This window comes from Cyprinodon variegatus, unplaced genomic scaffold (genome assembly GCF_000732505.1).
Source record: "Cyprinodon variegatus isolate N-32 unplaced genomic scaffold, C_variegatus-1.0 Scaffold370, whole genome shotgun sequence".
Classification (NCBI taxonomy): Eukaryota; Metazoa; Chordata; class Actinopteri; order Cyprinodontiformes; family Cyprinodontidae; genus Cyprinodon; species Cyprinodon variegatus.
Window position 1 is genome coordinate 767,486 of NW_015150823.1, and position 15,182 is coordinate 782,667.

Sequence of the window (15,182 nt, forward strand, 5' to 3'; positions counted from 1 at the left end):
GCTTTGTTTTTTGCAGTTGTGGAATAGAACAATGGATTTATGACTAATGTTATCTAAATGATTGTCGTTCCGGCCTTCTTTTTTGTGTAGAGAATTTGTTTTTTCTTTCAAATCCAATCTATAAGAAATGTAGAGTTCCCCTGAAGTATAAACCACCCTTTGTTACAAACTGAAACATGTTGATTATGAGACAGAGCAAAGTTCTGGTTTCCTGGGAAATGGGAACGAGGCGTAATCAACAATCTAGGTTACTGCAGAACACAGCAGCTTATTTTCCAATCAACCGAGAGTCAAACTTCAGTATTTGTGGCTTCTGCAGGTTTTTCTATTCCTGGTTTTATTCGTTGTGTTTCTTACAGACAGTCTGATTATTTCGGGGAATTTCAAAGAGGTTTTTGTGGTTTGATCCCGGCCGACGACTTTTTCAGTGTCATCAGTAATTTCATTTCCTCAGTGAGGCAGCCTCGCAGCTGAATTATCCTTCTTTTGGTGCAGAATGCAAACTTTACAGAGGTTGTTTAATAAGATATGCAAACTGTCCAGTTTTTCTTTAACTGGGCGGTTTTCTAACAGCATCTAATCGATTCTTCTGGAAATGTGTTTGGGATATGCAGGCTTCCTGAAGGGAGCTGCCTGTGGGCATAGGAAGGGAGGTTTCATTCCTTCCCAAAGATAAACAAGCAGTGACTTCCAGATAAAGACGTGTTATTGGTGCCAGTTAGACCAGTGGCTGAGATGTGTACGATCTCCAAGGCCGTGACATTGAACACATCACTGATAGCTCACCATATGCAAAGGAGCTGCATGTCTTGAATAAAAAGCTAAACTGGACTTTTTCAGTGAATTTCTTCTCTGTGATTTACTCCATAATATAAAATCTGAAACACTAACTTGGTTCTAAATGTTGCTCAACATGAGGGTAATTAAAAGGTCCCCGTTATTGTACCTTCTCTGGCACTCTTCATAATTTAAATTGCAGATTTTTAAAATACTTCATTTGCTAGTGGATAATTATCAAGTACACTTTTACTCATATTTGCAAGTTGAAGTTTAAATTCATACCAGTTTAGTTAGAAATAGACTGAAACTTTGTGGCTTCTCCAGAAAGACGAACCAAAGAGCTTCCCTTTAGAAAGAACAAAAAGGGGAAATATATTTTACAATATTGCATTTCATAAAATTGTACCAGTTAACCTGGGTGTTTGACAAAGGTGAGTATTTTATGCTCAGTGCTTAAAAGTCCCTAAAGTCTAATGTTTTGGACTGTTGCCATGAAACCATTAATGAAAGCTGAACAAATGTATAACTGCGGGGCAAAGGTCGGTACAAGTACTCTTAAGTACTTTTCAAAGCGGATGACCAGCGGCTGCAGCACCACACCTGTTAGTGTTTTATTTGGAATCCCAAAAATTGTGAAGACCAGCCAAGTTTGTTGTTTCATTTCAGAAACTTGAGGGAAATCACAGTATGATGGTATTATTATTATTAATATTATTACAAGCACAAAGGGCTAATATTTGTTGAGAATTAGTGGAGGGTTGATTTTTATTCTGTATTATTTTGCCTTGTTTCAATCCTGAACAGCTGTCAGATAGCTTAAAATTCTCTGAATTGTAGTGGTAGTGATGAGGAGGCCATCTGTTAAACTGCTCAAGCTTGATTACACTACAAAGCTGTGATTCCTAAGAGGAGCATCAAATCTAGAACAAGATGGTCCAAAAGAATCCAATCTGTGTTTAACACGGGTCCATCCAATGACAGGCCGTGGCCTCCCTTCTGCCCAGTGAAGAAAATTTATCAGAGCTATGAAAGAACTGGGTTAACTAAAAGCCCTTTTCTCTGATTTATTGTATTTTCTCTGATATTAATATACTGTAAGGTTCAAACCCCTGATTGAGAAAGTTTACAGTTTCTGGTCTTCATTGATTGGGTCATTTCTAAAGATGCAAATTCTAAAACATCCTTTCAAAATTAAACCATTTGCCTTTTATTTACTTTATCTGAGTCTCTGCTTTTCCACGTGAAGCTGGGCTCCCATATGGCCATGGAGCAGCTGCATGACGGTGGAAGGATCCAGTGTTTGTCTTGTTTACACGGCAATGATGGCTTACTCAGCTGTTCACGCCATTACACCAAACCTGCAGTTGGCAGTTTGTCATTCAGCCTTAGAACAATGCAGTATTATGAAAAACAGCTGGACAGAAACAGAGAGAATGTTTCTTCTTTTCATGAACTCCTCCTGATATGATTTGAAAAATAAGTTTGTTGCTTAGCCTAAACTCTATAAATGCTAAATTCACTCTTAGTCTACTGACAGTCTCATTATGATATGCTGAAGATTCTCAGTCTTCCAGGTCATAGTAATTCCCAAAAAGTAAAAACTGGACTGGAAGACCTTTTGCTTCCAATCCAGGAAGCTGTTTTTATTCAAAATGTCAGAAATGGCATTTTTGGTCCACTCTATAAAACCGCGAACTCAACGCTAAATCTGACATTTTGAATTGAAAAAGCTTCCTTAATGGGAAGAGAAATGTCTTCAAACTTGGAAACAAAGTCCATTGGATTGTTTTTTAACTTTTTTTGAAGTCTCATTATGATCATTTAAAAAAAAAAAAGTGGTTCCTTAAAGTTAAATTCTGTTTGTTTATATAGCTTCAATTCACAACACATGTCATCTCAAGGCACTTTAGAGAGACAGTTCAGTCTCAGTCAAACAGGATAAGACCATATGAAGCTACTATGAGAGAAAGCAGAAAGAGCAAAACAGTTTGAACTAACAAATACTGCAGAATGAGAGAATAGAGATAGAATGATGAAAATGGGTCCCTATGTCCTCCAGCAGTCTAAGCCTATAGCAGCACAAATGCAAAAAATAGCCCAGGATAACCGAAGTATTTTGGATAAGGTATAAGAACAGTGTTGCTCTTCCATCTGTCTGCAGGTGATCTCTGTCCCGTGAATGTTTGTGAAAATGGGGGAACCTGTGTGACCGGTACAGGGACTCCGTTCATGTGCATCTGCCCTGATGGCTTTTCTGGAGACACCTGCAATGAGACTGAAACAGGTACGTTAACTTCTGACACCTAAACTCCTAGCTTAGACTACGTTTGAATGGGAATCTTTAGTTTGTTTTTTTATCATTATGAATTACCCTCAGCTTATTTCACTTAATGCTTAAAGTTTGTTTTGTTCTCATCCAAAAGGGCCATGTAGCCCCAACCCCTGTGAGAACGATGGCGTCTGCGAGGTGACTGGTCAGTCCCGCCGAGGCGACGTTTTCACAGAGTATATCTGCAAATGTCAGCCCGGCTTCGAAGGAGTTCACTGTCAGACCAGTAAGTGTCTGCTCTGTTTGAAACGGTGAAATCAGATCAATCAGGTTTTATTTAGGAACAACCTGATTTAATGAACCTGCTATAAAAATAGATAAATAATTAAATTTCAACAGGAAAAAAGATGATTAAAAAACGGTACATCTAGAATTTAAGTTTTAGCATTAATATAATGTTTTTCTAAAGTTCTTCCCTAATAAAAAAGTTGAACTTAATTTTTTTTTATGAAAGGTTTTATGTTTCTGTGTTATGATGAAAAAAAAAATCTAATAGCAGTATGCTACTGCTTGTTAAGTTGGTTATTAAAGCTGATGATAAATAACATGAGCAGCTAATAATGTTTTTAAGAAAAATACATTATTTGTGATTTTTCACAGTATGTATTGAAGAAAGGGTTTTTGATTTCCCTGGTAAAAAAAATCCCAAAACGTTCTCAACAGCCTCACATGGAAAATCCAACATGGCGTCTACTGTTGGAAATATTTAAGACTTGTAGTTTTTTACCTTTCAGGAAATCACAGACGGCGATGAACAGTTTCTATTTATGAACCTAATGTTCAAAAGACATTATTGGCTTTTATTGTGGATGGCAAAACGAGGACTGGATTTCGCTGGTTTTCTGACTTTCAAGTGAAACATTAACTGAGGTTTGCCGTCTTCATCAAATCAGAGCTCTGGGGTAAATGAAACGTAGCGTAGCGTCTAGATGCAGTTCAAGAACTAGTCAGAGAGTTGTTTTCTAGAACAGAGCTTTCCAAAAATAACAGCAATAAAGACCAGTGGTCCCATAAAAGTACAAATAGTTATCACGGTGTGTATCTATATATAAATATAGTTTGATGGAACTCTAAAATGATTACTTAAATACTTAAATATCATGAAATTGTACATCTCTAACGAATGATGAATTAATAAATTGATATTGTTTATTTATTAGGAAATATACTAATTTTAATCATGCATTATTTATGCATTTATTTTGTTATGTTAAATTTAGTTAAATACTAAAATAAACAGTTTAACTTCAAATTATTACACTTGAAAAGTTTTGTGATTTTAATGAGATTGTACTTTATTCTACTGCTTTAAGGTCTGGGTGGCTCGAAGTAGTTGAGAGCGGTGTGAAAGGTTTCGTTGTAAAGCGAATTTCGATCCAGCCTGGGATTCACTGATCTATTAGAAAAATTAATGAATATGTCCATTCTTTTAAGAATAGTTTCATCTCCACTGCTCTAGAGAGTGGGGCTGAAACTTTTTATAGAATTAATTGATTTAAATAATCGTTGACTAATTTAGTAATCGATTAATCGTTAACTGGAGAATAGCGTCTCGAAAACATACTTTTAGCTGATAGATAAACCTACTTAGAGCAGGAATTATACCAAAATTGCAAAACTATATATTATGATTATATTATGATTTTGCATTTGAGATAAAAAAAAAAAAAATGTTTTCGCTTGTCAGTATGCTCCATCTAGAAGTCCTCGAGTGAAAACGTTTTAGTTTCACCTGGTTTGATTCTGTAAAAAGTGTTCTTATAAAACCTCTTAATATTAAGTGAATAATCAAAAACATAATCAAGAGATTAATTGGTTATCAATATAATGGTTAGTGGCAGCCTAACAGAGAGGCGACAGTGAAAACATGCTGCGCTCCTCCTGTCATGCGCTCAGAGACAGATGGCTACTGTTTGCTTAAAACGTAGCAGCCAGATGTGAACCAAGAACACATTTGTCAATCACTAGATCAGACCTGTTTTCTGTTTTTGTCTGTTTGTTTTCCTATATGCTGAAGTGCACTATGTATTTGATTATGAATGCATTTCCCTCCTAGGTGTCCTGGGAGCAAATTTAAGTTCTGCAAAAGGTAACAGTGGAAATGAAGCTGTAGAAAAAAACTAACTTGTGCGTGTGTGTGTGTGTGTGTGTGTTTGTCTCTTTTCCACCTTTTAGATCTAGATGCCCTTTGTTTTTTTTATGTTTTTTCTTGGCTGCATGTAGTGTAGTGGAATTCAACATCATACAGCAAGGATAATCACTGAGCTTAGCTTTATCCCTCAGAATGAGGCATTGTTTGAGGCTATGGACATAAAAATTAAAATGATATTTCTAAATTAGAAGCACCACATTTTTTATCTCTTCACCCAGCCTGACAGCGGGGACCCTATTTTACAGAAATCATTTATCATTCTTACCTCAAACCATTAGTTAAAGTGTAGACCAGGCGCCTGGGTTGTCTGTTTTGAACCAGAATCCCCAGAGTGAAACTTGGATTCCAGTGTTTTTCTTTTTTTTTTAACTTTGATTATAACCAAAGCACCCGTTTACATTTCTGCTCAACCACAAAAGCCAGAAATCACAGCTCATTCAAATGTGTTCATCCCCAAGTCATTCAGCAGTTCAATTGACTTGGGTGTTAGATTAACAGCCCTCTGCAGAGAACTCTGCTATGATAATTGAATAAAACCTTCCTGTCTAATATATGGGGAGTCATGTGGCTGTGATGAGTAACAGAAACTGTCATGTGGACTGCGAGGTCAGGGAGGGCCTGGCGTTTGTGTCACTATCACACTCTTGGCTTATTGTCGGCTTCAGTCTTAACACCATGGCAGGGTTGTATTCACACAAATGAGAAAAAGCAGCAGTTATTCATATTTTAGACAAAAAATAAAACAACGAATTATTATTGGTAGCTTCTACAATATTAGCTTATTATTTGGGTGCATTGAAAAAATAAAAACAATGCGGTTTTATATGACAGCATGCGCTAACCAGCTAACGTTAGCTGGTTTTGTAGTTGGGCCATCTGCTCAGGGACCCAGTTTGTATGAGATACTTCACACCTCGTTAATTATTTCAATTGAATGTTTAAAACATTCACTTAATAAGATTGATGCCAGCAAAACCCTTTTGCAACTGAAAATTTGATCTTGACTAGCTCGGGTTTTATTTAAAGGAAAAGTCCAGTCATATTCAGAATACAAACTTCTGAAAGTACTTTAAATATGAAATTATTACATACTGTTCAATAAATGATAAGTGTTTTTAATTGAAAAGGGAACTTAAAGGGAACTTTTAAAAATGCTCTTAATGTTTTCAAATTTCTTATACATGGATGCCCTAAAATTGAGAGTTTTGGTGGACAGATAAATGCCGAAAAATACCTGCCTGCCTTAACACCAGAGCATCGTTTAGTGTTTTTACAGCAGTATGCTTGAAAATAACACCAGTTAAACTTTTTAGACATGTAAGGCATCATTAGAAAGCTTAGATTCTCCACAATTTAACCGGCCAGTTCATTTTATGGACACCATGAGCACCAAAGCACAATAAAGATATAGCAGCATGTTAAATCCATAATTTCTAAAATAAAGTTCTGACTTAAACTGAAGTTCTTGACATAAAGCCGATCTTAGATAGTTTATAGTCCATTTGTTTTTGCAACAATCTCTCCTTCTTAATATATACGCCATGTGCGAATCCAAACTGAGTCTCTCTGACTCCAAACTGAGATTTCTTTTTGTATTTTGCCCCAAAGCAGATGTGTTTACTTTGCAACTGCGTCTCTCTTCCTTTCAGACCCATGAAATTGCTGGGCAGTCAAATGAAAACAGTCCTGGGCTCTGTCTCAGTCAGAGTTACACTGCCCCCTGCAGGAAATCATCCCCATTGACTTTCAATGAGCGCTAAACGCCACAACCTCGTCCGACACGATTTTCTGTGGGATCGGACGGAAAATCTGTTGTAACATCAGATTCTGTGTGTTCTGGCACTTAAGGTCCAAATCTTACACTGCCGTTTAGAGCCGTTACTCTGAAGTTCTGCTGCAGTTCTACATCCCAAATGCTGCTGATAATCCTGCTTTTCATGCAGTGGTAGTTGGAGAATCACCCAGTTATTTTTTGTATTATCTATATGAGCTGCTTTACAGTTATTTTGGTTATGGTCTGTGTTAGGTTGTCATTAGTCTTATTCTTCGATTATATTTTACATGATACCTTTTCACAGAGCTGTATAAAATGGATCCATTTACGGTAGATGGTGAGAAGTGGCCCTAATGGGTTCCTTCAGATATTCATGTCAGATGGGAAATTAAAGCTCAAAATGTTTTAGATTCTTTTTTTTTTTCTTTTTAGTTTTTTGTTGATTTCTTTTAGAAACAGATCAAAGGAAACCACTCTGTGAGAGGAAAAACTGAAATCATTCCCTTCCCACATGAACCAGCTCTCATAACCAGAACGTTTACCGCACACATCCACACACGCATGGTTCGTCCCTCACATTAGTCCAGCCAACAGAAAGTGCGGGTCCACAATGGATGTCTGAAGCGTCAGCTCTGCCGCTGTTGCCGGGCGAAAGAAAACGAGCATGGAGGCGGAACGGTGAATTAAGGCTGCCCTCTTTACAATGTCACACTAACTGCTCAGGTCTGACTGCGGCATTTTGGAGCGCCCTGTCAAACGGGGCTAAGTGCCTCAACGGGTGGCAGAGGGAAGGAGGTGGGTTAAAGTGCATCTCCAAATAAGAGATTCAGGGCAAAAGAGGGAGAGAGATGTCAATAGCTGCTGACTTCAGGGCATAGCAGATGGATGGAAACTGTGAGGAAAATAGTCCTTTTCCTGTTTATAAAGCCAGCTTTTTCAAAGCAGCTTCAGGCAGTTATTTTTACTTTTCCAAAGTCACCAAATGGTATGTGTATGGGGGAGCTAATCCCTCAGTAGTTTTAGGAGAGTTTTTCACTCCTCCCAGGATGTGGCTGTGTGGACAGACTGGGCTCCGCTAATGAATACATCCAGGCTTTGCCCCATCATGGTTTAGATTGAGAGGGATGAGCATTTCCTGCTTGATTTTGTCTGAGCTAAGAACGCTCTTATCGCAAGATAGCATGACTCGTGTTTTGGTTAGATTGTTTGCTCTTAGATGAATCGTTTTGCAGTTAAACTATGGTAACTGCTTATTTATAAATAGACCATGATATCTTCAAACAAGCTGCAATTAACAACATTTCAGCATCAGATGGCATATTCATGTGGGCGCTTCAGGTTTAAGAAAAATAACTGTCATAAAAGGTCAGGCTTTTACTATTCCTCCACAGGGAGAGCATAATCTGAGCTACTATAGGCTCTACTACTCCATGTCCAGCCCCTCCAAAAAATGAAAATGGCTTATCTGGAAACTTTTTCAGGTTTTTGGCTTTGATGATCTGGTCAGTACATTTACTTTTTTAGATATGTTAGCTCTATTAAATAAACTAAAGTTGCATGATCCTTGTGTTATTAGTGTGCTGAATCAGACAAAAGAGTCTAGCTGCAGACCTGCACTGTGAGTTTCTCCTGCGCTGTCAGAGCCGGAAGTTTGACAGTCTTTCAAAGTAAAAGTGAAATAAAATGAAAGCTATTATATAGGAAATATTTTACATTCCCATGTTTATTTCCTGGGCCTTCGCAAAAGAAAAATGTTTGTCTATTAATGTGTTTGATTTATTTATAATCTCTTTCCAGTTCAACTCGATAAGGTTAAAAAAAAAAAAACAAGAAAATGCCAAAATTCACTCAGTTCTCTTATAAAGACATCTCTGATGTGTGTCTGCAAGTTTTCTATATTCTAATAATTTTCTTTTAGTATTGTTTATGCTGTTATTGGACCACATAGATTTCCCAACGGATAGTGTGATTTCAAATGAACTTAGCTTTGTGTTCTCACAGTAGATTACTGAATAGATACATGACCAAAATAGGGAATAACTTAGACACAGAAAAACATTCAAATGTCTACTTATTTTTATTTTATTGGAAGTGTGTTTATTGTCTAAAACAGCAGATTTCACAGCATGACACAGCGTTTAACTTTAGGCGAAGTTCCAGAGGGAGTCACATTGAAATGTACGTCTGTAATAGACGGATAATGTTGGAATAAGTTAAAGAAAATCACCCAAAAATTATTATAAAACCCTGTTTTGTTGGCCTCTAAGTGGATACAAGTAGGGAAAAGGCACAGTTAAGTGAGCGCTCACCGGGCAATTTGTCTTCTTCTAATAAAATCCGGCAGCTCATACGTGCTACCCGGTATTCCAAAAGGCTTCGAATAAAACGTCCGGATTAAACTTCCGGTCCCGATAGTGCAGGAGTCCGCACTGTGCAGATCTGCAGCCAGAATCTTGAATCATTGTAACAGGTATAGAATAAACTTCTCTAATACATTCGGATAGAGAATAATCAGGATAGCAACAAAATGTGAAATATTTTCTCAATATCAGTATTGCAAAAAAAACCAAACTGTATATTTTTAGTATGGCAACATATAAAGGAACTGAATGCTGTAGGCTATAGAGGGTCTACATACATTCACTGCTCAGCCAGTTTATACCCCCATTTCACATCAGTGGTAGGGGTGTAAATCACATCCATCATGGCGATTCCATTCAGTATCGATTTCCTGATCCAACGATTTGATTATTTTCGATACGCAAGAATACACCACGATTCGATTGGATTCGATTAATTGGTTCTTTTTTTTTTTTCTTTTTTTTTTACACCTTACAGGCTAGACAATGTTTCAAATTTAAAATAAATCAATGAAAGCTGTAATATCGTTCTGTTATTTTCTGTTGTTTCTAAAAAAAAAAAATGCATAAGTACAAAAGTTGCATCAAAAAATACAGCAGAAAATCAGTGCAATGAGTGCAATGCAATACCTCGGCTCCAGACGTCCCCGCCCCCTCCACAGACACTCCGCTGCAACTCCCAGATTGTAGCTGACCGCAGACAGTGCAGCAGACGGGAGGCCGGCTTGCTTTATTTTTATGACCGAAATTGCGGAAAACAACTCGTGAAGTTTGACCCGCTAGAAGAGCGAGGTGCAGGAGAAAGCTGGGACCCTTTTTCCACCTGGATCTCTGTTCTTTTTGGCCCTCATGTCTCTCCGTTGTCGGACTAAACTCGCCCCCACTTCCTCACCGCGTCAGCCAAATCTAGACCCACAGCGTGTAGCACAGACCACGCTTCATACATCAAAAATGTTTGTGTCAAGCTCACTGCGACACACTGCTGTAAGAGTATAACCAGGAAGCGAGGTAGAAGGGCAAAATAGGTTTAGCGCCACCGCAGCACGGGAGGGAGAATTATGCCCAGGAGCAAATGGATAAAAATAGACCGGAGAAAAAAAAAAAACATGAATCGATTCTCTTGCAGACGTATCGATGCATCGGCTCGTCGGCTGTTGGATTGATGCATCGATACAAAACCATTATTATTTTAACCCCTAATCAGTGCTGCCGTTTTTCCGTCCTGCTCTAAACAAACCAGTGCTTACTGGTTGTTCTTTTTTTTCTGCATAAATATTTTCCTCAAAGTTTTGGATAAGCCTAAACTGTCCGAATAGTGGTATATGTTTTCCTTTAAAGTTCTGTTTCTGTCATTGACCCAGATTTGGTTCAGTCTGAAACATGACAGATCAATTAGATCTGATCTTTAGACTGATGGGATTATTATGGCCAGATTCCTGTAGTATAATAAAGAAAATATCTGTAAAAAAAGAGTCTGCTGAGATGGCAAAAACTAAAATGACAGATATGAAACGTTCTTCAACACAGGTTGTATTTTTATACCATCAAAGACAGAAAAAAAGTGCAAGGAATAAAGCCCCTCGTCATGCCTTGCAGGTTTATCCATCACATTTGAGGTACTAAGAATCTAAAACAATACATATCATGATAATATGGTATTGTGACCCAAGTAATGTGACTCGCATTGTATCGCAACACCTTTGGCAATACTCGCCTTGTAGTGTCCGGTTTCCTGAATGTCATCATATTTGTTAACTGTATTCAGAAATTAATCTTGTTTTTTTACTACATATTTAGGTAGTAACCCTGTTTTAGGTGATGTTGTTCATCCATGTGATGGACTGATTTAGATGTTGAACTTGAACAATGATGATTGTTATTGGGCTGTCTGTCCTTCATGCCCCTCTGGTTGCTACCTTAGCCTACAGCTGAGGTTGGTGGACTAATCTCCACACCTCAGTCCCATTCGTCTCATTTTACCCCCTCTTGTTAAAAAGCAGGAGCATTCATGAGGATCATTATGGTAGATTTGCATGAATTAAACTCACTGAGCAGTTCCCACTAACCAGACTTCTTCAAAGCAGCTTCCAGTTTAGGATGAGGACATCCTGTTCAGGGTTTCTGCGCATCATTGCAAATGTTTTTAAGTGTTCCCTAAAGACAGAAGCTGCATTTAGGGATTCATTTTAGTTTTAGCTTTCTTTCAAAGGAAGCTGGAATCTCTGTATCAGAAACTCCAGTGAACCCAATTATTCAGAGCTTGCGGCTACGCTTTTCAAAATTACTATATTCCTTCTATGATGAGTGAAAATAACTGTTTGGACACAGAGCTATTTATAGAGGGAGCGTGTGGGCGGTAAGATGAAGCCATGTGTGTATTCACTGGGTAGAAACACTACATCTGTGCTTCTGTTGGCTTTTCCACTTTTACTCTGTAGAGATGGAGACCAATAAAGACTGAAGGTATAGAAATATGTTGTAAAGTCCGCTTATTTGCCGGATTTTGTTGTAAACAAATAAATCTGAGCCTTGAGCTTGAAATAAATGTTTTATTCAAAGCAGTTTTATCAACACTGAAAGGTTTTTATGGGTGAGATGTAAAAGCTGTCTCTTATACTGCTCAGGTGCTTTGATCCCAGAATAATCTGAGGAATTCTTAAATGGAACTAATAGAGTTCAGGGGCGCCACCCTCTGTTGACAGAATGAACTGCAGGGAAAATATGAGCAAACGCTTCCCTGCACTAAGATTTTCCTTAATGCTTTAGAAGGATTTTTTTTTCCCTCTTGAGTTTTTTTTATGTTACAAGCTTCTCAACACCACATGATCCCCTGGTTCTGCTGGACTTTCACCCACATCACTTTTTCAGGATTACGTGAAGTCACTAAGAAGTAATAATCTTCCTTCACTAACCACCATTTGTGTTTTTCTTTTTTCAAATCTAGTGACGTCAAAGCGACAAACTTCAATGGATTGATTAGATTTTTACTGTAAGAGTTTAAATGGTGGGGCATTACAGTTTTAGTTTTGAATTCAACCAATCTTTGCATTTTGGGGGAGAAAAAACTGTATGGAGCTAAACCAGCGACAGATATATCAAAAAGGAGAGATCTAAAATAAAACATTGAAAAAATAAACACAGGAAAATTAAACAAAAAACATTTCTACTGAAAATTAAAAACTTAAGATGATACTCTCATTTTATGGTGCACCTTGTTATTTTTAAGAGCATGGCTTCAGTGTCACTTAGGGAAGCACTGATTACAGATTTCTGGCCTTTCACCAATTCCTGATCTTTAAAAAGCCTGATATGACAATTCTGATTTTGAACAATAAAATTTTCTTTTTATAACTGACACTGTTACTGTTTTAAGATTACAACACACACAATATTTTTAAGTAAAGGTCCAGGCCTTCCACCTCTCTGGTATTCTGTGTCATCGACCCACAGTGAACTTATTGGAGGCTGCTGTTCAAGTACTGCTGCTCAATATAGGTACACTTATTATTTTTTTAATGTTATCTTCATTGTCTTAAAAAAGAGCAAAGGGATTAAGTTTAATTTAAAAAAAAAAAAGCTAAGGACTTGTTTTTTTCAAGATGTAAACAGCTCACTTTCGCCAATAACTAAGTTGAAGTTCTCAAGACTACAGTTATGTTTAATAAAGCAACCCGTATAACTCATTGTTTATGCTACTGTGTGTCCCTGCTGCAGCACATGGTCTTATAAAGGCACTAAAATAACATTTATGAAGAAATTCTGCAACACACACACAAATTTTAAAAGGAATTTACTGGATCAATTATTAGTTTGTGCAGCTAATGAAGATGATCATAATAAAGATATGAGTGGGACAGAAAGAGACTGAACAAACTGGTGAGAAAGGCTGTTTCTGTCCTAGGCTGCACTCTGGACTCAGCTTAGGAAGTGGCTGAGAGGAGGCTGCTGTCCAAGCTTCCATCCATCATGGACACCACCTTCCACCCTCTGCAATAGACTGTAGAGGAGCTGAGCAGTTCCTTTAGTCAAAGACTTTTACACCCTGTTTGGAAAAAGGAGCGCTACTGCAATTACTATTACCTGTTTCTCTATATTTGACACTGCAATAACTATATAAATATAAATATCCATCTATATAAACACCCATGTAATATAAAAAAAATAAAACATCACATGAGGACGCACTGTATATACTTTATATATCCCATGCAACTTTTTCTTCCTTTGGCACCTCCTCCTTCTTCTTCTTTGACTATTTGAGCTGAAGGAACAAGTACATTTCTCCACTGTTAGATCAATAAAGACAATCAATAAAAATCTTGCCCTTACTTGTTGTTGAGGAGTAGAAACCTGTGATAGCACTCAAACCACCTGCAGTATACAATATCCTAAGTTTATACCTTTTCAGTAGCAATGTTTGAATTTCAAAGTGTTTTTTTTTTTTTAACAATGCTCCAGAAAATTGAAGCATTTGGCAGCATCATGCTGCGGGATATCGAGTTCAGGCCAGACCTATAACAGTGAGAGGAGCTTTTCTACACAACCATGCCAAACCGTTCAGATTGATTTCATCCAAAAATGTTCTTGTATGGGTTCCTAAACCTGGTTTTAATTTTGGAGTTTTAGCTTAAATTAAGACCAGTACAGGTGCATGCCGGACCTTTAAGATTTATACAAATGATTTTCCTTTCCTATTACCTCATGTGGGGCTGTCACTTAAAGTTGTTGAGGTTTGTGGCTTTAATGGGACAGATGTGGCTGCAGGTGCAGGAAGGTTTTTGTGAGGTGCTGGAATGACATCTAACTCCTTTCCTTTTTCTAACTTTATTTCTGAAATTAACCATGGCGTTCGTCCTTCGACTTCAGGTGTTAACGATGCGATTCATCTCTGCAGATGTAAACGACTGTGCTGCCCAGCCGTGTGAGAATGGCGGCACCTGCAGAGACTTGGAAGGAGACTTTAAATGCCACTGCCCTTCACCGTATGTGGGCAAACAGTGCCAGCAGCGTAAGTGCCATTAACCTGCACACAGGGGCGGATTTAGGAGATTGGGGGCCCTGGACAAAGACAGGCTGGAGGGCCTCTAAATTTAGAAGAAAATGCATAAAACAGACCCATTATACAGATAGAGGAATGTTAATAGAATAGACATCTATTATTTGTTCTGTTATGTCCCACTCTACTTCTTGTTTTCCTCTCTATGTTTTGTACTCAGCTGACTTTTCATGCTGTCTCTAAAGGAATGAAAGATTTTTTCCAAGCACTAAGCTCACTTCGCTGATTGCTCCTTCCTGTGTTTCCAAAAAGGCAAAAGTAAATAACCCAGTCCTTCTTTTCACTGTAGACAAGCCATGATTCTGCTTATCTGGGTCCATTTTTCATTTGGATGAAATAATAGCTGCATGAATCATGACAGCAGACAAGATAGAGGAGAGCAGGAGGCGGGGTTACCAATCTACTTGCTCTGGAGAGCAGAGTTCGCTGCTTTTAGATGTTGTCTCCAATGTCTCCAGTAGCAGAAAAAAGTCGCTAGATTTGGTGCTAGTAGCTTTTTTGAAATCAAAGTGCTAGAGGGGTCTGAAAAGTGGCTAAATATAGCGGCTAAAGCGCTAAGTTAGCAACACTGCTCTTTGCACCGTTTGTTTTCAAATGGTTTGCTGCTCCCTGTTTGGACCTTTCTGAACATGTGCAGCAAATGGACTGAACCAATATGGTGGACTCTTAATCTTATAATATTATCTGATGGCATTTTAGCCAAAGGATTTGTATCTAAAACATAATTAATG

General features: G+C 37.9%; 1 protein-coding gene across 4 annotated transcripts in view; it reads left to right on the forward strand.

The window, feature by feature from the left end:
• mfge8 (milk fat globule-EGF factor 8 protein) overlaps positions 1-15,182 on the forward strand; it is a 39,667-nt gene that overhangs the window by 13,983 nt on the left and 10,502 nt on the right. For 2 of the 4 annotated variants that reach the window (XM_015386525.1, XM_015386526.1), the window contains exons 2-5: positions 2,942-3,064; positions 3,204-3,335; positions 5,166-5,198; positions 14,290-14,403. In XM_015386525.1, the coding sequence (XP_015242011.1) occupies positions 2,942-3,064; positions 3,204-3,335; positions 5,166-5,198; positions 14,290-14,403 (402 nt within the window). The remainder of the gene's footprint in view (positions 1-2,941; positions 3,065-3,203; positions 3,336-5,165; positions 5,199-14,289; positions 14,404-15,182) is intronic. The other 2 variants (XM_015386527.1, XM_015386528.1) reach the window with 1 other exon arrangement.